The sequence below is a fragment of the Puma concolor genome, chromosome D1, assembly GCF_028749965.1.
Source record: "Puma concolor isolate L17-30 chromosome D1, mPumCon1.1.hap2, whole genome shotgun sequence".
Classification (NCBI taxonomy): domain Eukaryota; kingdom Metazoa; phylum Chordata; class Mammalia; order Carnivora; family Felidae; genus Puma; species Puma concolor.
In genome coordinates this window covers 100,757,108-100,781,362 of record NC_141676.1, presented here as the reverse complement: position 1 = coordinate 100,781,362, position 24,255 = coordinate 100,757,108, and the positions used below count along the sequence as shown (strand labels likewise).

The following is a 24,255-nucleotide window of genomic DNA, read 5'->3' as shown; positions in this document are numbered from 1 at the left end:
AAAGTCGAAACTGTGCAGCACGGACTCCTTCAATTCCCTCCCCTTCACCTCAAACTAATCTGTTCCTAACTACCCTTCCTCCCTTTCTATCGTCCTAGAGGGAAGCATTTTGGACATTCTTTCCAAAACTATCCTTCTATATTTGCTCTTGATTCTCTCCCTTTCTATTCTTCGGGGCCCTCTCCCTATCCACCCCCATTTTCGTTTGTTCATTTATTGGTTCAACAAAGCATTTATCACACTCTTGTTACAGGTCATACTAGGTTCTTGGGACACTAGAACAAAAGACCTCTTTCCTACCTTCACAGCGCTCACAGTCTAGTGGAAGAGGTAGCAAAATGGACAATTTCAAACCGCACAGTGACGCTACAGCATGTAAATAGCCACAGCAGAAGTCTGCATATTACGCGGTTGTTGTACACACAGGACAGTTTAAAGAAGGCCGGAGCAGAGCGGGTAACACGTGAGCCGGACCTAGACGTTAGCCACCGGGACAAGTGGGGAAGGAACGGCGTTTTAAACGGAGGGAATAACATGCACCAAAGCGTGACCATGCGAGAAAATCGCAATCCAGGAAGGCAAACAACACAAGGAATCAGAGGTGTGTTTGGAGGGAAGCAGTGAGGGAGCATTTGAACAAATCATAAGGATCTTGAAGACGATAGGAATTATTCAAGTATCTTAAATATTTAAGTATTAAAGTACGGTCTAATTTGCATTTGAGGAAGTTCAGTCTTGCAGCAGAGGACGATTAGACTGAGAACTATTGCAGTAACCCTGAAGACAAATGGGCAAGTGGGAGTGCACGGTGATGCCATTAGAAGAGGTGATTCAGAAAGAGGCAGACTTCAATGTAAAGGGGAATCCAGTTTAGGGACACACAAGTGAAGGTGTCCAACAGAATACTGGTTATATGAGTCTGCAATTTAAAAGTTAGGAGTGCCTGGGTGGCTCAGAGCCCCACATTTGGGCTCTGTACTGACAGCAAGGAGCCTGCTTGGGATTCTCTGTCTCCCTCTCTCTCTCTGCCTCTCTCTCTCTCTCTCTCCCCAAAATAAACAAATCAGGGGCACCTGGATGGCTCAGTCAGTTCAGTGTCTGACTCTTGGTTTCGGCCCAGGTCACGAGCTCATGGTTCATGAGTTCAAGCCCCGCTTGGAGCTCTGCTCTGACAGCACAGAATCTGCTTGGGATTCTCTCTCTCTCTCCCCCTCTCTCTGCCCCTCCCCTGCTCGGGCGCACACTGCCTCTCAAAATAAGTAAATAAGTAAACTTAAAAAAAATAAAGAAATAAACATTAAAGAATTTTAAACTAATATTGCCCTGTATGTGAACTAATCAGAATTTAAATAAAAACTTAAAAAAATAAAGAAAACTGAAAAGTGGTTAGTGGCGGAGATGTGAATTTGGAAGTCACAAGCACATCGGGGATGACTGGGGACTTGAGTATGAGGCAAGGTTGCTTGGGAAGAGTGAGTAAGCTCCATGGGGGAAGGCAGGCATTTTTCCAGGTTTCGTTTATTACTATTTTCCCAACACCTAGAAGTGTCCCTGGGCTTTAGTAAACAATCAGTAAGGTGTTTTTTTTTTTTTAATGTTCTTTTTTCTTTTTTTTTTTTTTTTTGAAAGAGACAGAGCATGAGCAGGGGAGGAGCAGAGAGAGAGGGAGACACAGAATCCGAAGCAGGCTCCAGGCTCTGAGCTGTCAGCACAGAACCTGATGCAGGGCTCGGACTCACGAACCGTGAGATCATGACCTGAGCGAAAGTCAGATGCTCAACTGACTGAGCCACCCAGGTGCCCCAGTAAGTATTTAAATGAATGAAATACTGGAAAGAAAAGAGGGCTAAGAACATAACTCTGAGAAACACCGACATTTACATGAAAAGAAGCCAGTGAGGGGGTTTGAGACAGAGAGTTGAGAGAGGTAGGAGGAAAAAGTAGGAAGGAAAGAGTGGGGGTCACAGACACCAGAAGTTCGACGATGCTACGAAAAGACTGAGAACAAGCACTAAAAAGTCTTCATTAGTTTTAGCACCCGGAAAGTCACAGGGTTTTTTTTATGACAGCCATATCAGTGGGGATGGCAGGCAGGTGATAGTGGTTTGAAGCGTACAGGGATGGTAAGAAAATGGAGGCTGTGAACGTAGATATTCTTTTCAGAAACTTGGTTGCATGGTCATTAAGCAATTTTCCCCATTTATTTTATCTTTTTTTAATGTTTATTTTATTTTTTTGAGAGAGACACAGAGACAGAGAGAAAGGGAGGGGCAGAGAGAGGAGGACAGAGGATCCAAAGCGGGCTCTACGCTGACAGCAGAGAAGTCCCATATGGGGCTCGAACTCCCGAATCGTGAGATCATGACCTGAGCCGAAATCGGACGCTTAACCAACTGAGCCACCCAGGCGCCCACCATTTATTTATTTTCGGACCTAGGCAGCTCTTGTAATCTGTCACTCTATAATGAGCATAAACATATACATTCAATTCACTTAATCATTTATGTATCCATTCATCCTCGATGCTCTTTCTCTCATGCCCTACGCTTAACACATCGGCAAATTTCCACTCTGTCTTTGTAATATATCCTGAATCTGACCATTTCTCATCACCTCCACACTACCACCCAAGGCCAAGACCCCATTATCTGTCACCTGGACCAGTGCAGTAATCTTTCAGCAGATCTCCCTGCTCCTACCCTTGCCTCTCTTATCTATTCTTTTTCCTTTTTTTTTTTTTTAAGATTTTATTTTTAGGTAATCTCTACACCCAACATGGGGCTCAAACTCACGACCCGGAGAAAGAGTCACAGGCTCCACGCACTGAGCCAGGCAAGCTCCCATCCCTCTAGTCTGTTCTTTTACCCCCAGCCAGAGTCACCCTTCCAAGCATGAAGTCATGGGGCACCTGGGATACTCAGTCGGTTGAGCGACCGACTTCAGCTCAGGTCATGACTTCAGCTCAGATCACAATCTCACGGTTCATGAGTTCAAACACCCGCATCGGGCTCTGCGCTGACAGTTCAGAGCCTGGAGCCCACTTCAGATTCTGTGTCTTCCCCTCTCTCCGACCCTCCCCCTCTCACGCACTCTCTCTCTCTCTCTCTCTCTCTCTCAAAAATAAATAAACATTTAAAAAAGTGTAAAGAAAATACTAAGTCATATTTTGTCAGTCTTCTCTTTAGAACCCTCCAATGGCCTGTCATCTTTTAAGTCCCTGTGTAATCTGAACCCCCACCCCCACCCCCGCCATTACTTTGTTCACCTCATCTCCTACCTCTAGTCCCCTCAGCCACTCCACACCAGCCTCACTGGCCCCCTTCTTGTTCCCTCAACACACTCCACCTCAGGCCTTCTGCATTTGCTGGTTCATGCTCGGGACACTCTCTCCTCAGACATCATCGTCTCCCTCAGCGCTCTGTTCAAATATCCAAAGGTCTTCCCCGGCCAACCTTCACAAAACCATCGCACCGCCGCCTCCCTCGCAGCCTTCTCTTCTCTTTGTCCGGCTTAATAGCACTTGTCCCCAGCCGGCCCATCACAGTCATGTATTTATTGTCTCTTTCCCTTCACTAGACTGCGAACACCTACCAAGTACAGCTACCAAGAGCACCTCCTCCAGAGAAGCGGAGGTAAAGATAACTGAGAAACTATCCCTGCCCTTGAGGAACCCACACGTCCGTGAGTCATAGAACCTAACGAGTAATTAGGATGGAAACGCTCAAAGCAGTTGGATTCGAGAGTCTGAGGCCCCGGGGAACAGTGCGGTTTGGGCCACTCTGCCAGTAGTTAAAATCATGAGTTCACCCTAAGAGAATGTAAGAAATGAAAAGCACTCAGGAGACACCGATGTTTAAGGGGTGAAGGTCAGAGAAAGGAGGCCAAGAAGGGATAATAATAATCAAGGAAGTGAAAAAGAGCTGGAAGAAGGAGCCGCTGACCTCAGAGCTGCTAGAGCCTTCACAGGACGCTCCGGATAATCAAGCAGGGATCATGCCTTCCGATTCACTCCGTGTCAGCTACCGTTCGAAGCACGTTTCCTATGTTCGCACGTTAAGCCTCACACCAACCCGGGGAGTTAGGCACTGGTATGTCCCTATCTTGCAGAGGACGCCGATTCACTCACCCAAGTGCACACGCCTCCGGAGAGAGATCAGAACCCAGGCAATTTGAACTAGCCCTCTTAACCGCTGTGCTGTTATCCATACTACTATGCTACGCTACGTCTGTACTTTTTTTTCCCCTATTTTACTGAGTACCTGCTAAGGGCCAGGAATTCTAGGCCCTGGACATAGAGTAGTGAGGTAGACAAGGTCCCTCTCTTCACAGAGCTCATATCCTTGTGCGGGACAAGGACACGGAACAGGGCAACAGACGCGTAATAGACAAGAAGTGCTGGGAAGAAAAATGAAGTCGGGTAAGGTTCCACAAGTGATAGGGAGTTGCCTCTCTGAGGAGGTGACACTGAGTAGCGACCTGAAGGAAATGAGAGAGGGAGCCAAGAGGATATCTGGGGGAAGAACATTCCAGGCAGAGGCAACAGCAAGTGCAGGAGCCTTAAGGTGTGAGTGTGCCCAGTGTGTTCCAGGAACTGCGAGGAGGTCAGTGCAGCGAGAGCACGATGAACTAGGGGAGAGAGAGGCAGGTGATAAGGTCGGAAAGATCTGGAAAGGTTTCCAGGTTGTATTGTTAAGTGAAAAAAATGAGGGGATCAGGCATACTAGTTTGTATGTTATAATCACATTGAGTATCTCTCTACACAGACTGTGTATGTTTCTATACTTAGAGATTGGTGAATTTTATATGTATATGTGCTTATTTATATTCTGAAGTATTAGACAACAAACTTAACAGTGATTACCTTTGGAGGGAAGGAAGGGATATTCAGACTTTTAGTTGTTCCATGCTGTTTGAAAAATTTCACCTAGGGGCGCCTGGGTGGCGCAGTCGGTTAAGCGTCCGACTTCAGCCAGGTCACGATCTCGCGGTCCGTGAGTTCGAGCCCCGTGTCAGGCTCTGGGCTGATGGCTCAGAGCCTGGAGCCTGTTTCCGATTCTGTGTCTCCCTCTCTCTCTGCCCCTCCCCCGTTCATGCTCTGTCTCTCTCTGTCCCAAAAATAAATAAATGTTGAAAAAAAAATTTAAAAAAAATAATAATAAAAAAAAAAAGAAAAATTTCACCTTGCATATATTACTTTTATAGTAATCAAAAGTTAGCTTAAAAAGCTACAACAATGCGTCACCTGGGGGACTCAGTAGGCTAAGCATCTGACTCTTGTTTTCGGCTCTGGTCATGATCTCGCGGCTCATGAGTTCGAGCCCCATGTCAGGCTCTGCGTTGGCAGCCAGGAGCCTGCTTGGGATTCTCTGATTCTGCCCCTTCCCTGCTCGCTCTGTCTCTTTCTCTCAAAATAAGTGAACTTAAAAAAAATCAAAATAGGGGCGCCTGGGTGGCGCAGTCGGTTAAGCGTCCGACTTCAGCCAGGTCACGATTTCGCGGTCCGTGAGTTCGAGCCCCGCGTCAGGCTCTGGGCTGATGGCTCAGAGCCTGGAGCCTGTTTCTGATTCTGTGTCTCCCTCTCTCTCTGTCCCTCCCCCGTTCATGCTCTGTCTCTCTCTGTCCCAAAAATAAATAAACGTTGAAAAAAAAATTAAAAAAAAAAATAAATTTAAAAAATCAAAATAAATAAACTTAAAAGAAAGTGGCAAACGAAAAACTCTTAACCACATGTTAAGGGGCTCCAGCGAAAGTCTTTCTCTTTCCTTTTGCAGCCGAACCCCTCCAAAGAGTTGCCTCCACTCGCTTCTCGTCCTTTTCATTTCTTCCTCAACCAAATGCGACCTGACTTCAGACTTTGCTTTTTCCCTGCAACTTCTCTCACCACGATCGCTTGTGACTTCCCTAGGACTATGAGGGACACTCTTCAGTCCTTTTGCCTCTTGATCTGGCTGCCACATTTGACACTGTTTACAGCTCTTCTGTTTGCAACGCTTTCTCCTTTGGCTTCTCTCTAGCCCCCTTTCTCCCTCACTGAGCATTCTTGCTGAGTTTCCTTTCCTCGGCTACTTTTTGTCAGCCCACCCAGCAGATATGGGTTTCTTCTGGTTCCCTTCTTGACCCATTTGTCTCTGAGTGCCACCCACACTCTTTCTGTGTGGTCTCATCCAGGCCCATGGTCTTGGCAGCCAACTCGATGCCTCCAAATCCCAGATCTAGATTTCTTAGCCTGTTCTCGAGCTCCAGTCGGATCTATCCAGCTGCCTATTAAACAGCCACACCTGCAGGCAGCTCATCACCTCCAAAATCACCTTCCTCCTTTTGTCCTTGTCTTCGAGGGTGGTGTCAGCATCTGCTTGATCGACCCTAGCTGGCAACCTGAGAAAAGCCTCTCTTCTTCACCGTCCATATCTGAATGGACACCAAAAGTCATTCTCTCTACCAACTATCTTGGGAATCTCATTCCTACATATCCACTACCACTGCACCCATAATCTACATAATCTGGACTACCGCATATGGATGTATGAGTCTTAAGTCCTGGAAGAGCTCAGAGATATTCTAACTGCATTCTCGGCTTCTAGTTTCACCATCAGCCTGTTTCTTACACCCAGTTGTCACAGTGATGTGGCACAAAGTTCATGATGCCGGTCGCTCCCTGAAATCTTTCTATTGTTTCCTAACCTGGCTTGCATAAAATCCAAAACCCTTGGTATGATCTGTGCAGCCCTCTTTTGACACTTTTCCACATGTACCTTTTAAAAAAAATTTTTTTTTAATGTTTATTTTTGAGAGAGAGAGAGAGAGAGAGAGAGAGACAGAGTGCGAGAAGGGGAGGAGCAGAGAGAGAGAGGGAGACACAGAATCCGAAGCAGGCTCCAGGCTCTGAGCCGTCCGCCCAGAGCCCGACACGGGGCTCGAACCCACAAGCAGCGAGATCATGACCTGAGCCGAAGTCAGACTCAACAGACTGAGCCACCCAGGCGCCCCTTCCACATGTACCTTATGTTCAAGCAACACTGAAGTATTCTTTGTTTCTCAACGGCCTCTTTCCTTTCCATGTTTCTGTGAAGGTTTTGTCACATAGCATCTTCATATCTCCAGATCTAATATAATACCTGGTACAAAACAGATGTTCAGTAAAGGCTTTTTGAGTAAATTAAAGGACAGAAAGTTGAAAGTAAGGATACCAATGAGAAGACTACTGTAAGAGTACAATTTAGAGGTAACTAGGAAGGGGCCCTGGGTGGCTCAGTCAGTGAAGCATCTGACTCTTGACTTCAGCTCAGGTCATGATCTCACGGTTCACGAGTTCAAGTGCTGTCAGTGTGCAGAGCTGGCTTGGGATTCTGTCTCTCTCCCTCTCTCTGCCCCACCCCTGCACTCCCTCTCTCTCTTTCCCTCTCTCTCTCTCTCAAAATAAATAAATAAGCTTAAAAAATGTTTACTTATTTTAAGAGAGAGAGAATGAACGGGGAAGGGGCAAAGGGAGAAGGAGAGAGAGAATCTCAAGCAGGCTCCACACTCAGCCTGGAGCCGGTAACGGGGCTCGATCCCACTACTGTGAGACCATGACCTGAGCCGAAGCCAAGAGTCAGGCTTTTATTTTATTTTATTATTATTGTTTAATGTTTATTTATTTTTGAGAGAGAGAGAGACAGAAAGAGACAGAGTATGAGCAAGGGGAGGGACAGAGAGAGAAGGAGACGCAGAATCCGAAGCAGGCTCCAGGCTCCGAGCTGTCAGCACAGAGCCTGACGCGGGGCTCGAGTTTGGGAACGGGGAGATCGTGACCTGAGCTGAAGTCGGGTACTTAACCAACCGAGCCGCCCAGGCACCCCTTAAATAAAATGTGTTTTTAAAACAAATAAGTATATGCAACTGCTGAATTCCTCTGATAAAACAAGAGTCTTTGGGCATGAATCCTAACAACTGAGAGTTCAGCGGGGAAGGGTCACTTATTCTGCAAACATTAATTGGACTGGTACAGACACTGCTTAGCACAGAGGATGCAAAGATAGGTAATACATCTGGGGCACCTGGGTGACTCAGTCGGTTGAGCATCTAACTTCGGCTCAGATCACGATCTCAAGGTTTGTAAGTTCAAGCCCCATCTTTGACTCACTGCTGTCAGTGCAGAGCCCCTCTCTCTCTGCCCCAACCCCGTTCACGCTCTCTCAAAAATACTAAAATAAAATAAAAGATAAGTAAAACACGATTCCTGTTCTCAAAGAGTTCCTGGCTCCCAAATCATCTAGTCCTTACCTTTGGCAGGGACTATAACTAATCCTTTACCTAAAGCCAGCTGTCCACACTGGGGTCAGTATTTAAAGTCCTTTTAGTCATAGACGTAGCTATACCTAATTCTTTTGGAGCTCAGAAATGGGAACTCATGGATTCAGGGCAGTAGCAAAATGTAACCATTTCTTCCTTTAGGAAGGATGCCTGTGCAAAGGGTAATGGACTTGACCCTTTCTTCCCCACGAGACAGTAGCATCTAAAGATTCTGAACTGTCTTCTGTTCAGTGATGCTCAAGTCTTCCAATGGGCAAGTTGAAATGACTCAGCCACCGTTCTTTTTTTTTGTTTTTCAAATGTTTATTTATTTTTGAGAGAGAAAGAGACAGAGCATGATTGGGGAAGGGGCAGAGAGAGAGGGAGACACAGAATCGGAAGCAGGTTTCAGGCTCTGAGCTGTCAGCAGAGAGCCTGATGTGGGGCTCGAACTCCAGAACAGGGAGATCATGACCTGAGCCAGTCGGACGCTTAACTGACTGAGTCACCCAGGAGCCCCATCAGCCACCGTTCTTTCTTAGTTCGATGACTTTTGGGACCACTACTGCAATGTTTTCCAGTGGGGGCCTATTTGGAGAAAGGAAATTGCTGATTTGAGAGAGGGTATCTTCACTAATGCCTAAGGAAATCCCTGAGGGGAAATGTGTCTACCTGAATGAGAGAGAAGACACTTTATTTACGTTATGTCATTCAACCTTCACAATACTCTTATGAAGTTGCTATTAATATCCTTATTTTTGCAAATTAGGAAACAGGCGTAATGAGCCTGGTTGCCTGCTTCAAGATCACATGGCTACAGTTTTATTGGACCTACAGTTCAAGCCCAGATTTGTGGCATACTGGTTTGCTATGAAAAGTCTTTCCAGGGAGGAGAAAAGGGAGTAAACATCTAGAGGTCCATTCAAACCAGAGCATGAACTTGCAGAAAGGCGCACGGTTTGGGGTTCTTGTCTTAAATGTTTCCTTTTGTTGTTTGGGAAAAAAAAAAAAAAAGTGAAATATGTGCATTTCCAGTAGGTTGTCAAAGACCAAGAAGTTAAAAATCCTTTCTGGAAGTACGGGGGCGGGGGGAAAGGTGCTCTCTTAAACATTGCTGGTGGGGGTATGAATTAGTACAATCTTTACTGGGGACAACATCTCTCAAATTTCCAAATATACGTACCTTTTGACTCGGTAATCCCACTTCTAGAAATTTGTACTACAGATATATTTGCACACTGGCAAAATTACAAATAGTCAAAACAAGGCACTGTAAAATTGTTTGAAAGAGCAAAAGTTTAGAAACAACTTAAGTCCCCACTGACGGAGAACTGGTGAAGTAAATGATGCTCTATCTATTCCATGCAGCCCTGAGAATGAGGAAATGCCATCTACTAATAGGAATTATTTCCAAGATATAGATTTCCAGGCAAGATCCAGGAAGCGGGGGTGGTATTCTTTCGTTTATGAGAAAACTTCTATATGCACTTGCTTGTATAGGCACAAACCATCCCTGGAAGAATTATATGAGACACTGATAACGTTAGCTGCCCCTAAGAAGAGGTAAGCTATGACTGCAGGAGGGGAGTTCAGAACAACAGTGGAGGAAAGACTTTAATTCCTTTAAACATTTAACCATATGAATATATTAGGTATTCAAGAAAAAGAAACTGGGGGCGCCTGGGTGGCTCAGTTGGTTAAGCAACTGACTTCGGCTCAGGTCATAATCTTGCGGTTCGTGAGCTCAAGCCCTGTATCCGGCTCTGTGCCGACAGCTCAGAGCCTGGAACCTGCTTTGGATTCTCTGTCTCCCTCTGTCTGCCTCTCCCCTGCTCACGCTCTGTCTCTCTCTTTCTCTGTCTTAAAAAGAAACATTTAAAACCACTGAATTAAAATTAACAAATAAAGCACATGTCTTTTTAGTACATTCGTAGTTGTACAGCCATTACCATCATCCAACCCCATAATTCTTTTCATATTGTAAATCTGAGACTTTATACCTATTAAACAGAAAATCACCATTCTTCCCCACCCTACCCCTGGCAACCACCATACTTTCTGTCTCTATGATTTTGAATACTCTACGTGCCTCACATAAGTGGAATCATACAGTACTTGTCTTTTTGTGGCTGGCTTATTTCACTTAGCACGATGTCCCCATGATTCATCCATATTGTAGCATAGCACAGGTTTTCCTTCCTTTTTAAGGCTGAATAGTATTCCAGCATATGAATGTACCACACGTTGAATCCATTCATCAGACAACGTGAGTTGCTTCCATGTTTTAGCTATTATGAATAATGTTGCAATGAACATGGGTGCACAAATCTCTCTTTGAGACCCTGCTTTCAATCCTTTTGGGTATATACCCATAAGTGGAATTGATGGATCACACGGTAATTCTATTTTTAATTTTTTGAGGGACCCCCATGATTTCTGTGACTGTTTTCCACAGCAGCTGTACCATTTTACATTCCCACCAACAAGGGTTCCAATTTCTCTGCATCCTCACCAGCACTTATGGTCTTCTGAGTTTTTTGTTTTTGTTTTTTAGAGAGAGAACGCGTGTGAGTAAAGCCTGAAGTGGGGCTTGATCTCACCAGCATGAGATGATGACCTGAGCTAAAATCAAGAGTCCCAAGCTCGACTGACTGAGCCACCCAGGCGCCCCTATTTGTTTTTTGTTTTTTTAAATTTTTTTTTCAACGTTTATTTATTTTTGGGACAGAGAGAGACAGAGCATGAACGGGGGAGGGGCAGAGAGAGAGGGAGACACAGAATCGGAAACAGGCTCCAGGCTCTGAGCCATCAGCCCAGAGCCTGACGCGGGGCTCAAACTCACAGACCGCGAGATCGTAACCTGATTGAAGGTGGATGCTTAACCAACTGCGCCACCCAGGTGCCCCTATTTGTTTTTTTATAGTAGCCATCCTAAAGGGTGTGAGGTGGCATAGTATGTCTTTTGGGGATCAGCAGTATGATTGGTGGATATAGGCGTCAGACCCCCATGACTTTGAGTGCTGCTGCTTACTAGCTGTGCGACCTTGGACATTATCCTAGGCCTCAGTTTCCCCACTTGTAAAATCAGACTTATCTCAGAGGGTTGGTGAGATGCGAATGCACCCAGGTCAAAGAAAGCACCCAACAAATGTAAGTTATTATTATTTCTGCCTTAAAAGCCCCAACAATAAACCACATTCTGCTTTGCTCTGGCTCCTTTTGGACTAGTCTGGAGGCAAAGAGACAAACTAGATTTCTCAAGGAGTTCTTCTACCTAGATGCTTGAGTCTAGAGGACTTCTGACAATCTTCACTGGCATTCTTCCTTCCTGCTGCCCCCACCCAACCTACCGACCTCCCACCTGTGCCAAATGAAGTGTGCTCGAAGTGAGGTTTCTCAGAACCCGGCCGTTTATGTTTTCTCAGGGGTGGAGGACGGGAAGAAATCCTGTTGACATCGTTATGTAAAGCCTGTCACTCAGTCCCCTGCCTATTACCTCTGCAGACCGTTATGCATATTAAAGAAGGGGGGCGGCAAATACAAAAGAAAAATAAGCGAGAAAGAGTGAGAGAGTGAACAAATCAGGATGCATGAGGGAATCCACGTGGTCGCCAATCTGTAACTGATCAGAGCAGCTACACTGAAGCAAAACCCCCAGCTCCTACCGCCAAATATATTGCAATAGAGAAACCGTCCACAATGGGGTGTCTAATATCCTTAGCAGAGTCCTGGGGCTGCCGTTTAAGAGACTCTCCCGCTACTCCCACCCTTTTTGCACCCAGTAAACCAGGCGATGTAACAACGGAATCTGGTTCTGTGTGTGCCCTGTGAGTGTGCGCTTTGCAAACCATCTGGGCTCCATCCTGCGCGGTTGGAACGACGATCGATCCCGGACGAGTTGGGGGAGTTGGAGCTTGCCCGTGTCTCCTCCCTTTCTCTGCTCCCCTCTAGCCCCCACCCGGTCGTTCGCTCAGCACTAACGTTTCGCCGGCGGAGGGACGTAGGTTTTCAGCACCAGGAGGCCGTGGACCTTCTCTGGAGGCGTGCAGTGCACCCTCCAGAGGGCCAGAGCTGATTGCAACCTGCTCACCACGACCCTCCCCCTCCTTCCCAAATTCGCCGCCCCAGGCTGTAATATTACAAGCAGGGTGCGCTGTACCCGTGCGGGAGTCCAGGAAGGCTGCGTGACCTTCCAGCGAACTCCACCTCGGCTGGGGGGATGGAGGCTACCCCGGGGCCTGCAGGCTGTGTGTATCGATCCCCCAGCCTCGGCCAACACAAGTTCTCCCGGCACAAACCCCTCCCTCCCCTCTCCGCTTTCCCAGCCTTGGAGGCTTCTAACGCCCAGCTTGAGGCGCCCTCCCCTCTTTCCCGCAATAAAGTAAACCGGGTGGATATTCATCCCCCGCCCTCGCCCTCCTTCCTTCCCCCTCCCCCCTCAGCCTACTAACCCCGCGCAATGAGCTCGCCGCCGGCGGGCCCCTTCCACCCAGTGTATCATAATGCCCAACGCTCTTCTCCTCCCCCTCTCTTAATCAGAAACGTGCTCGCGAGCCCCCCTCCCTCTGCATGCATATATTAGGGTCTGCTTTGCATGCAGCGGCAGGCAGAGAACTGAGGAAGAAGGGGCGGGGGCGCTTTTGCCCGCCTCTTCCCTCCAGGCCCCGTTAGCCATCCAGCTTCAGCTTCGTTGTAACACCGCCTCGTTAGCGGAGCACGCCGTGGCCCCAATGCCCGGGCTGGCGAAACACGACCCAACTCTCTGCAGAAGGGCACGAGAGACAGAGGTTCCAAAGCCCCGAGTGCGAGGAGGTGGCGGGAGACCTGCCCCTTGATGTGTGCATTTTGGAGAGAGCTCCAGCATGAAAATGGGAGGGGCCCTCTCTCTCTCTCTTTTTTTTTTTTTTTTTTTTTAATTTTTAAAGCGCGTTCATTGAGGGCCTTTCTATTCTGCATATAGTAAACTGGGCAACGCTTCCGTTTTGCATATGGTACAATAAGGGCTCTTTTATTCTAGAAGCGTTAAATGAGGGCTAACCCATCTTGTCTCCGTGCCTCGAGGCAGAGAAGGAGGCTCACTCGTCCCCGACCCGGCAGCCGCGCTATACTGGAAGCTGCTCTCCCGGGCGGTTCGATTCCCAGCGAATCCCGGGAACGTGTGTAAGCGGCCTCTCGGCTCTCGAGGCTGCAGGCGGCCGGGCTCCCTCCGCCTCCATCCTCCCTGTAGTCCTCGCCCCCTCCCCCTCTCCCCGGAACCCGCGCTCCGCGTCGGGCTCCTGGGCTTCCTTCCCCCCTCCTTTTCCCCAGCAATGCCGCTCCCGGAGGGCGGGGCATGCACTTATCCAGGTTGCGGGGCGGACGGGCGGGCGGGCGGCGGCGGCCCGGGCCTCGGCCTGGCGTAGCCGCGGCCCGGCGTCTGGAGCGTAGGCCCGAGCCCGCTATACAGATTGCGGGGCGGGCGGGCGCGGCCCGGCGCTCTGCATAGCGGCCGGCTGGGTGCAGGCCGCCGGGCGGCGCCGAGCGGCTCAAGCAGGTTCCGGGGCCCTCGGCCCCCCCCTCCGCCTCCCCGCCCCCCTGTGTTGTCGCCTCTCCCTCTCGCTGCTTCACTTCACGGGGCGAACATGGCGCACAGCTGTCGGTGGCGCTTCCCCGCCCGACCCGGGACCACCGGGGGCGGCGGCGGCGGGGGGCGCCGGGGCCTGGGGGGCGCCCCGCGGCAACGCGTCCCGGCCCTGCTGCTTCCCCCCGGGCCCCCGGTCGGCGGCGGCGGCCCCGGGGCGCCCCCCTCCCCCCCGGCTGTGGCGGCCGCGGCGGCGGCGGCGGGAAGCAGCGGGGCTGGGGTTCCAGGGGGAGCGGCCGCCGCCTCAGCAGCCTCTTCGTCGTCCGCCTCGTCTTCGTCTTCGTCATCGTCCTCAGCCTCCTCTGGGCCGGCCCTGCTCCGGGTGGGCCCGGGCTTCGACGCGGCGCTGCAGGTCTCGGCCGCCATCGGCACCAACCTGCGCCGGTTCCGGGCCGTGTTTGGGGAGAGCGGCGGGGGAGGCGGCAGCGGAGAGGTAAGGGGGCGAGGAACCCCCAGGCCCGGGGTCTCGACCCTCTGCGGAGCCCCCTCCCCTCCCCCATCCGGGATTGTGGAGCATCCCAATTCCGGGACCCTCCTGGGGTCCCTGACCCGGGGCAAACGGCCCTCCCATCTTGGGACCCCCCCCCATACATGGGTGCAGACCCCTAGGCGCCCCCACCCCGGGGTTTGGACCCATCTGGCTAAAGGCGTTTGCCCCCCGCCTCCTTCCCCTGACCCTTCCCCAAATCCCTTGGCACAGACCCCTCGCCGGGGTTTCCCATCCCGGGACTGAACCCCTCCTCCCTTTCACAGATTACCTCATCCGAGCAAGATTCCTCCCTCCCTCCCTCCTAGAGACCTGATCCCGCCACATCCCCGCCTCCCTCTCTGGGCAGATGTTTTACTCTTGGGGCAGTTTTCCTCTTGGGCATCTCTCGGGTGATGGCCTCATCCAGGGCCACGTTCTTCTCCTACCCCTTGGGGACCGATGTCTCTTCCAGCACCTGGCTTCCGAAAACCTGATGAACCCTCGCCCCATCCCCGGGCCAGGTCCCTGCCCTACCAGCCACTCCCCCTTCCTTCACCTCCACCCTCCACCCCCCACCCCGTGCAGAGAGATCCTCCCTCCTCCTTCCCTACCCCGCCAGGAAGAATCTACTTTCCTCTTCACCTTGCCTCCCTTCACCTCCTTTCCCGCTGAAGATAACGGTGATCTCCTCGACCAGCAGTCTGTTTCCCCCATCTTACAGAGCTACAGTTTCTAGCCTATTGGTAGCAGGGAGTTACTCTACCTTCACTCCACCCTTTCCCTCCTTTAGAATGAAGGATTGGTGGCATCTTTGAGAGGAAAACAGTCCACTGTCCCCTAGGCTCAGAGAGGAGCCGCTTTCCACCGTTCCCCCTGGAGAGGAGGCAGGCTTTCCCTCCAGCTCTGGGGAAGGGGGCCCCTGTGAGGGGAGGTGTTTGTGGGGGGACTTGGGCAGCATCCTCCCAGGGGAAGCAGCTGCTCTCCTACCCCACCCACTGCGCCTGAGAGCACGCAGTCTCCAGCCCTAGCTCCCTCCCGCCCTTCTCCTTTTCTCCGTCATTTCACTATTGATCCACCTTTTCCTAGGCCAATCCTGGGGCTTGGAAGGGGTGGGGGAAGCAGGGTTGGGGTGAGGAGAGTAGATAAGGGACAGTTTTACTTTATTATGCTTCTGGTGGTGGTTGCTTTTGGTTGGGGGAAAGAGGGGGGCCATGAAGCAAAGTTATTCCTTAGAAGGAGGAGTTAGGGTTATCTCTCTGATTCTTATAGGGGGACCCAAGGTGGATGAAGGCTCAAGAGTTTTGCCCCTTCCCCCGTTAGTACTGGGGCAGGAATGGGGATGCCTTGATCAGCGTTACTCAGCCCCCTTCAGCAAAAAGGAAAGTTGCCCTGGGAAGGGAAGTTGAGTTCAGGTTCAGCCAGTGGCGTTGCGTATTTGTTTTCCATTGGATGCAGAAGGGGGAGTTTGAATTGTAGGGGAGGGGGGATGAGATGGGGGATGCTAGGAGGAGGAAGAGCAGCTGCTAGGGGCTGAAGCGAAGGGGGGGGGTAGGGGGTTGCTGCTCTGGAGTGCTCTTGATTGAAACAGAAAGGGAAAGATAACAACCAGCCGTTTCCTGCGTGCTCTGCCGTTGGTCCCGGGCAAACCCCTTGTCCCCTATTGTGCCCTGCACCCCTTTAGATATACGGAAAGATCCTGGGAAGAAGGGGAGGGAGAAGATCCCAGAGACCCTGGCCCCTCCTTTCAAGGAGCTGGCATTTTTTAGTTGTTAGTCTTCCTGCCTCCTTTTAAAAATCGTTTCTAAGGCAGCCTGATCAGGAGACTGACAACAGCCCGCCTTCTGACAGAGCAAGGAGGACATGATGGGGGCGTGTTCCTTGCTATGTAGCTAGCCGCAGCGTCCCTTTTCCCTGCCTCTCTCCGCTCTGTCTCCACCTCCTTTTCCCAGCCTTCAGAAGGCAGCTGCAGTCAGCAGGGTTGTTTGAGACTATTTATTGGTTGCTGTAGATTATTATTTTTTTTTGAAAGGCCAATTCTGTATTTTTTAAGCTAACAACACAGATCCCATGTAGTTGGAGAACCAAAGGCCTCATACATGACAAAAAGACTGAACCGTTCAGGTTACTTGCATGGAGTTGGTGCTTAAATGTGAGTTGATTTTGCTTTTTTAAAAGATACGGCAGCAAAAAAAAAAAAAAAAAAAAAAAAGACTTACTGACATTTCATTTACCTGCTTATTTTCAAAATTGAGACTTGCCTGGTTATATGTAGAATTTTAGCCCCATGTATATTTGAGTATGATAAGAAAGTCTCTATTAGGAGAAGTTAGTCTATTTTAAAGGGATCTTGAGACGTATTTTCTCCTTGTGTAGCATGCTTATGTATTTTGTATTGAGGGACCAAGTGTTCACATTCCAAATGTTATCACCTATTCAAAAGCAAAGTTTTATGCTGACAGCTTCCAATCGTAGCTTTTCAAGAGACTGGTTAGAAAGAGAACCACCTGGATTCAGGGACCTAATGTCTGGGCACCAGAATATTTTATCTGTTGGTCTTTGACAAATCACTTTTAAAGTTTTAATCAGGTGCTAACACTTCCTTATCCACTGGCATTATTTTGCTTAGCAGTAGTGTGTAGTGTAAAGCCTGTTAAGGAATTGCAGTTACTTCAAATAAGATCATATTAGTACGTTTTTTTTTTTTCTTTAAAACTTTTGCCTGAACAGTTGTTGCTGCTTGACGATGAGAAGAGTGGTTGACTCCTTATATTAAATTTCAGTATTTTTTCTGAATTGGGTTTGAATGAGCTATTGTTCCATTGGTAAGCTTTTTATGTGGTAGTTAGAGGCAATCTAAGATGTATATGGGTTGATGGTATGTGTTGATTAGTACTAACCCATAGTATGGTTCAGTACTAAACCGTAGTGATTGGGTCCTTTGACCTGATAGTTTTCAGTGTAGAAACCAAGCGTTTTGTTACAGAGTCTCACAAATCAATGATAAGATTCCAGAGGGGAAGTTCAGGGTTCCCCTGGGCTGACATAGAATTCTAAAGATTGTTTCTCAGAATTCACTCACAGATCTGTATCAAGTCTTGTCTGGATTCATGAAGAAATGGTTTGGTGACCTAAAATGAGTCTAGCCTCTTGAAATTCTGGTTTGCTTTAAGGGAATGATGACAATAACTTGTCTATAACAAAATGTAAGCTGATACTTACACAGCTAGTAAGTTCAGGTGGTTGAAAGGTGATAGAACTTCCAGATCACTTCCCTGTTTAAACTCCTTTCGCCATGGAGACTTGTCCTTCACTGCCACAGGTCCATAACTTCCCTTGTACTGAGTATCTCTGGGTAACAACTACATGTAACAGTTCTTCATGACCAACTTCTGTCAGAACGGGATTATTTTAAGCAAACATTTAGGTGTTGCTGGTCTCCTCTGTTTCAGCTTTTTGTCTGACAATCAGGAAGCCGAATTTAACTTTGATTTAACTGAGCACAGTAAGAAATCACAGAGGTCTGCTTCTTCGTCTCCCTTTCCCCTCCACACTGTCCCACTTTTCTGAGGATTGTCTCAGGTACTGTTAATGCCACCATACGGTGCCATCTCAATAAACATGGCACAGCATCTTCTCTGTCGACTCGAATTTGAGCTGTTTTTAATAGAAACCCCAGAAATGGTTTATGTATCAGCAGCTAGTCTTTGGTTATTACTTTCATAGTCCACTTACCTTCTTCCTTAACCACCTCATAAAATGTTAAAGGCAGAATTTCCCTTGCGATCATAACATGGCACATTTTAAGTAGATCTAAGTTGAAATTGAATGACAGCATTGGTTGATACTTGTTTTCATTCGAAATGGTAGTTTAGTTGAGGTGGACCAAGGCACGCTCTCGGGTTGGGCCTAGAAAAGATGATGTTCCTGTAGGCCAAGGGTAGTTGGAGAGTGATTTTGTTTTTTGTTTTGGATGTTCACTGGGCATGTGTACCAAGAGGGGGAGTTGTTCCTTCATCACCTTCACAGCTAATCCTGAGCTTGACAGAAAGAAAGTGAAGCAGAGAACACAAGTGGAGCAGATGACACTGGTCATCTCTCATTGACCAGTGATGGGACCTTGGGCAGTTCACTTTTAACCTTACATATCTGATCTGTAAAATGAAAAGGTCGGGCTAAATATTAGCTCATGAATCTTTTCTGCTCCAGTATTCTCATTCGTTTCTATTCTATTATTTTTGGGGGGCCGGGTCAGAACTTTGTATTCTGAGTTTATTTAAAGAGTCAAGAGTCAGTGAGCCTACTTGGTAATTTTTAATGTTAGTTAGTCCGTTTGCCCAGTTAACTGGTGTTATCGTTGGGAAGAGAAATTCCAGCTTAGTGGGAAAGTTTTCATTGTATGAAGATAGAAGGACTTACCTGTATGGGAGAAGCTCTTTGCTGAAATTGACCAATTTCATTTCTAGAAAGTTGAAGATCAGATTTTAAATACAAGTCATTGTCTTGTGTTTAGAGGCCCTCTTGTTTGGCTGACTTTTGTTTCAGGTTTTCAGTGTCGTGGATTCCGGACTGCAAAAGGGAAGTATTTCAGTCCAGGTGGTGTATTCCTTTAGGTGGGACAGCTTTTAAATGAGAAGAAAACTTCTGTGCGCTAACGAATAGATGAATCCAGAGTGACAGTACCTACGTTGCCCGGAATAGCTGTTACTAAGCTGTGAAATGTAGGACTTTGGTTTATGCTGAGCATGAGAAAGGCAGTCTTGAGAAGTTTTCTTCATTCTCACTGAAAAGCATATGACATGTCCCCAGTCTTTTCCTTCCATTTAATATTCTTTTTTTTTTTCAATGTTTATTTTATTTTTTTTGGGACAGAGAGAGACAGAGCATGAACGGGGGAGGGGCAGAGAGAGAGGGAGACACAGAGTCGGAAACAGGCTCCAGGCTCTGAGCCATCAGCCCAGAGCCCGACGCGGGGCTCGAACTCACGGACCGCGAGATCGTGACCTGGCTGAAGTCGGACGCTTAACCGACTGCGCCACCCAGGCGCCCCTTCCATTTAATATTCTGAAGGCACAGTTCTTCCCCTTTAGTGAATCATCATTCACAAAATAGCGATTTGCCTCCTGACTGGAAGTGGAGAAGAGAAACTACTCCCATCTTGACTCACTTTCCATCTCTTTGCTCACCTTGGAGCTGTCCCTCCGTGGAGCATCCGTGGAGGCTCTGGGCAGACTCCGAGTTGCCTTCCTTGCCCCGTAGCTGGGGGCAGGGGAGGGGGGCAACGGTGCCTTGCTTGCTCGGAGGCAGAACAGACTCTCTTCTCTCTCTTTTGGAGACTCACTGTCTTAATTGTAGGTCTCCTAATTAAGATCTCTTTGTGCCTGCCCACATTCCACTAGTGTTGGCACAGAACTTCAGTTTCCTTCTAGCACTTAACTTGAAGGCCTTTGGTAGGGCCTTTTGTGAATATCTTGTCTTTCCATTTTTCCTCTGCCAAGGTGGAGAGCCCAGTGGCATAGCCCTTTGAGAAAGGGGGAAGCTATGTGACTGTCACTACTTTGGGAGGAATTTATTCTAGGATTGCTGGGATGGGAACTTCTTTTGTTTGCACATGTTATTTCCAGGGATTAAGAAAGGTTACATTACTCATGAGTCTGACATAACATACCTGTACTTTCTAAATCCTATTTTTAACCCCATGGGCCCTAGCGGAAAGAGGAAGCCTGAAGAGCTCACTGTTAGAAAAAAGTATTTGTGTGGGTCTTACCTAGTTTGGTCTAAAGCTTGATAAGTACAACTTTATCATGGAGTAAATCACACACACTCAGGATGTGTGTGGACCGGTAGGTTGTGAAGAAAATCATATGAAGTTATTGATCTGCTCCTCAACTGTATCGGATTGTAAAACGCAGACTGAATGAACGTTAACTTTCAGGTTTGAATGAACTTTTTTCATTAGCAAAGATTTCAGGAGGTTCTAGAAATTATTGAGTTAATTAAGAATGCTCTTGTAGGTTGCAGTATTTCTTGAGAAGTTCAGGAATTGGCTAGGCTTCTAGAGTAGTTTCAGAGTAAAGTCAAATAATTGGAAAATGTCATTTCACTTCACTTTCCATCATCATATCACTGCTCTAAATGCAGCCTGGCCTTTCATGGATTTCAGTGTGGCATGTGAGAGGAAATGCAGTCTTTATTAGGAAAAAGGAATCTTAAATCCTTCACCTGGACCCAGATGGTTTCATTGATCACATCAGTATGGGGCAGGCAGACAAAGACAAAGGGCCACTTTTTTTGTTGTTATTGTCATTTCATTGGTTGTGAAGAAGGCCTGAAAGGAGGAAGTACAGGATCTTTATGGCATGCATTAAATAAAGCTGGAGGCCCGCGCTCTTATACCTGAGTGGGTGGTTTTATGGCCTAATTCTCTAATTGCTGGCATTTATGACAGTGTGGATGCTACTGGCCCTGTGGCCGAGGACGATTATATTGGGAATAGGGAGAGAAAAGGGGTCCTTTTGTTAGCCTTTTCATTTTCCCCCTCAATAAGATCTCTGAGAAAGCCCCGAGGAAATACACAGACACTTGAACGGAGGGAATGACATCCCATAAAATGGTCCTTTATGTTTTTAAAAAGGATGAGCCGCTTTTCTTGACCTATCCAGAGAAATCCATACCACCACTGTTAAATATTTCAATGAGCTTTGTACCTTGTCAGGTTACACACCAGGGGAAGCCGACCATGAGGCTACACTGCCAGACGCTTGCTTTCAAAGACTAAGATATTTGAAAGACGGGTTTGGTCGTGTGATTTGTAGTTGTTTGGGACGATAGAAGTCCTCTGGTAGGGTTAGTACGAAACTTCTCAGAGGCCACACTTGGCTAAACTTTTTAGATACCGGACATATTTAATGAGCCTTAGTTTTAAGGAAATAAAGACATAAATGTAAGAGTTAGTTGGCAGTTTTCTGTACTGGGTATGAAAATTCCCCTTCCTTTGAAATGAGTAGTTGTTTTTCTATTTGACAAATAGACCGAAGGGATTTCCCCCAGAAAACTTACCTTTAATTATCACTGCAGCAGTGCTCTGTGTCTTACCAGTGGGTTGGATCTATCCCGCTGGCATTTAGCTCTAGGGTTGGGAGTCTCTCTCATATATTTTATCTGTTTTCTTGCATTTTTGTTTTTGTTTGGTTGGAATGTTTGGGCATAGATGGTTTGATGTCTTTGAGCTGTATGAGCGATGAACCTTTCAAACATTGGGACTGTTTTAGGGAGGTCCAACCCTTCCGATCTGTGCTTTGCTGAAGCACCATTGTTTCATTCTCCTTTTACAGCATCAAAGTAACTGTGGCTTTCTGTCTTGAATTAGGAGAGTAATATTACTGGTGAGGAGTGTGGTTGGAGTACAGTTTTTTCACCAAGCCCTCCTTTGTACTATCTCAGCTCTGAAAAACTGGGAGAAGTGAATCACAAATGTCTCTATAATAAATATCTACACCTAGAGGAACAAATACGTACACATGTGTATATTCAACTTCTGTCCATCCATGAGTATTGACTAATTTTTAGATCAAACACAAACATACAACATTGTTCCTAGATGATTGCCTTTAATTATAAGCAGTAAAACCATGTGGATAACATCTCTTTAAGCTTGGTTAATGAGGAAATCCTTTTGTAATCTCTCCGGCTAGGATTTTTTATTTGTGTGTATATAAATACCTTTATAAAGGATGGGGAGAATCTCATTATCTAATCTGTAATAGTGTGAGATAGTATAGCACAGTAATTAAGAGCTGTTAAGACCATGGGCTCTGGATTTAGACTGCCTGGGTTCAAATCTTGGCTGCACCGGTTTATTGGCTGAATGACCTTGGAAAAGTTTCTTAACCTCTCCATGCTTCAGTGTCTTCATTTGTAAATTAGCAGTAATCAAGCTTCTTAAAATTATTGTGAGGCTTAATTGAAATTATGCATGCAAAGTACTCAGCAATTTGCCTGGTACATAGAAATCCCTAATTATTATTAGGACTCAAAGTCCACGAAAGTCCATGAGGGCTGTCATCTTATTTTTTTCTACCGAGATAACTGGGTTTTATTACTCTGATGTCTACGTGTATATGTGTGCACATACATACCTGAGAGCTGTATAATCTTGATTTTAGAATGTTCTTGATTTGGGTCCCCATGTCAAGTTCATTAACAAGCTAGGTGTAACCAAATTGAAGGCCAGCCACACACATCTTGGCAACAGTGGGTACCGTCGGTGTCCAAGTAGCACATAATTAGAGATAAGGCAAAAAAGGGAGGAGAAAGAACAAGACAGTAAATAGGCAGGTAGGATACTGAGGAATTCAGTGCCTCGGTGAGTTGCATAGTTATCAGGCCAAGGCACCTTTGTGGGAGTTGCTACTTTTTGTCTCTGTAACTAGTGTTCTTTACCTTTTTATGAATGACTATGAGTACTTGGGTATCCCCTGCCATGATTCTGAGGCTCTTCAGGGTCCCCAGGTTCAGCTCCATTCGTCTATACTTGGTAACTAGTTGACATTTGCTCTCAAGTTTCAGCGTGGGGAGAATTAAGTGTTGGTCTACAGAGATCAACGCGATTAATAATTTAATTATAGAATAAATGCTGAGTTGTAGGTTCCCATACTGGGGCTTGGAACTTAGCTTGAGAAATACAAAATAATCACGAGTAGAATAATCAGAACCAGATTAAAGTTTAAGAATAACTAGCAGAGGGTAGTATGCTTAAGGAGGAAATATACAGTGCTCCTTATCTCTTAAAAAAAGGTTTGCTGAGGGGGCGCCTGGGCGGCTCAGTCGGTTGAGCCTCCGCCTCTGCCTCCGGCTCAGGTCACGATCTCACGGTTCGTGGGTTCGAGCCCTGTGTCGGGCTCTGTGCTGACAGTGCGGAGCCTGGAGCCTGCTTGGAATTCTGTGTCTCCCTCTCTCTCTGCCTGTCGCCCGTTCATGCTCTGTCTCTCTCTCTCTCTCCTTCAAAAATAAATAAATACATTAAAAAAAATTAACAAAAAAAAAAGGTTTGCTGAAATACCGAGTACACCCCATCGTCTACAGCTGGAGAAACTGAAGCACAGACAAGCTAAATGGTTTCCCGAAGTCATATGGCGAGGAGGCAACGGAGCTAGAATTCACATCTAAACCTGTGTCCATCGGAAGGCTCAGTCGTGCTCTCTCTGTTGCTGGCGTCCCCTCTTTGCTCTCCGTACCCCATCCAGTTAGTTTCGTGAGGCTTGTCCGTGATACCATTGCGGCATTTCTTTAATCTGCCCCGCCGTTCTGTTTTTACCATCCTACTTTACATTTCCATTACCTTTGCGTGGATTATTACCATAATCTCGTAGCTGGTCTCCCTGCCTTCCTTTTCACTATAGGCAGTGTTGCCAGTGGTTTTCTTAAATATACATCTGATTATGTCACTTTATTCCTAAAACCCTTTGCCTCCTCACTGAATATAAATTAAGATTTAAAATTCTCAGTCCTTTATGGCCTACATTTCTACGTTTTAAACATTATCTCCTGAAACACACATTCTCACTTCTATGCTTCGACCATCTTGAGATGTTCTCTGTGGTCTGTCTGCACTTGCCTTTATTCCTTTGCTAATGCTTCTCTTTTGCCTTGAAGTCTTTCCCATCTTGTCCTGCCTCTGGCTTATTTTTCTTTCATGGCTCAGCTCCGATCCCCAGATCCCACCTCTTCCAAGAAGTTTTGACAAATGTCACTACTAGTGGAAACTCAACTTCTCCTTTCCTCTTTTCTTACTGTACTTAATACCACCCTTAAAGAATCTACTCCAGGTTGCTTTATGTTGTAAATACTTTTGATTGTGTCTGTCTTTCCCCCGTTGGACTGTGATTTGCTTAAGACT

At 47.1% G+C, this 24,255-nt stretch overlaps 1 protein-coding gene across 9 annotated transcripts in view; it reads left to right on the top strand.

Annotated features, from left to right (window-relative positions):
* The first annotated feature begins 13,825 nt into the window (after positions 1-13,825).
* KMT2A (lysine methyltransferase 2A) overlaps positions 13,826-24,255 on the top strand; it is an 84,824-nt gene continuing 74,394 nt past the window's right edge. For 3 of the 9 annotated variants that reach the window (XM_086678978.1, XM_086678979.1, XM_086678975.1), the window contains exons 1-2: positions 13,827-14,324; positions 16,411-16,509. In XM_086678978.1, the coding sequence (XP_086535104.1) occupies positions 13,893-14,324; positions 16,411-16,509 (531 nt within the window). In that variant the 5' untranslated portion in view covers positions 13,827-13,892. Of the gene's footprint in view, positions 14,325-16,410; positions 16,510-24,255 lie in introns of all 9 variants that reach the window. The other 6 variants (XM_086678977.1, XM_086678976.1, XM_086678984.1 and 3 more) reach the window with 3 other exon arrangements.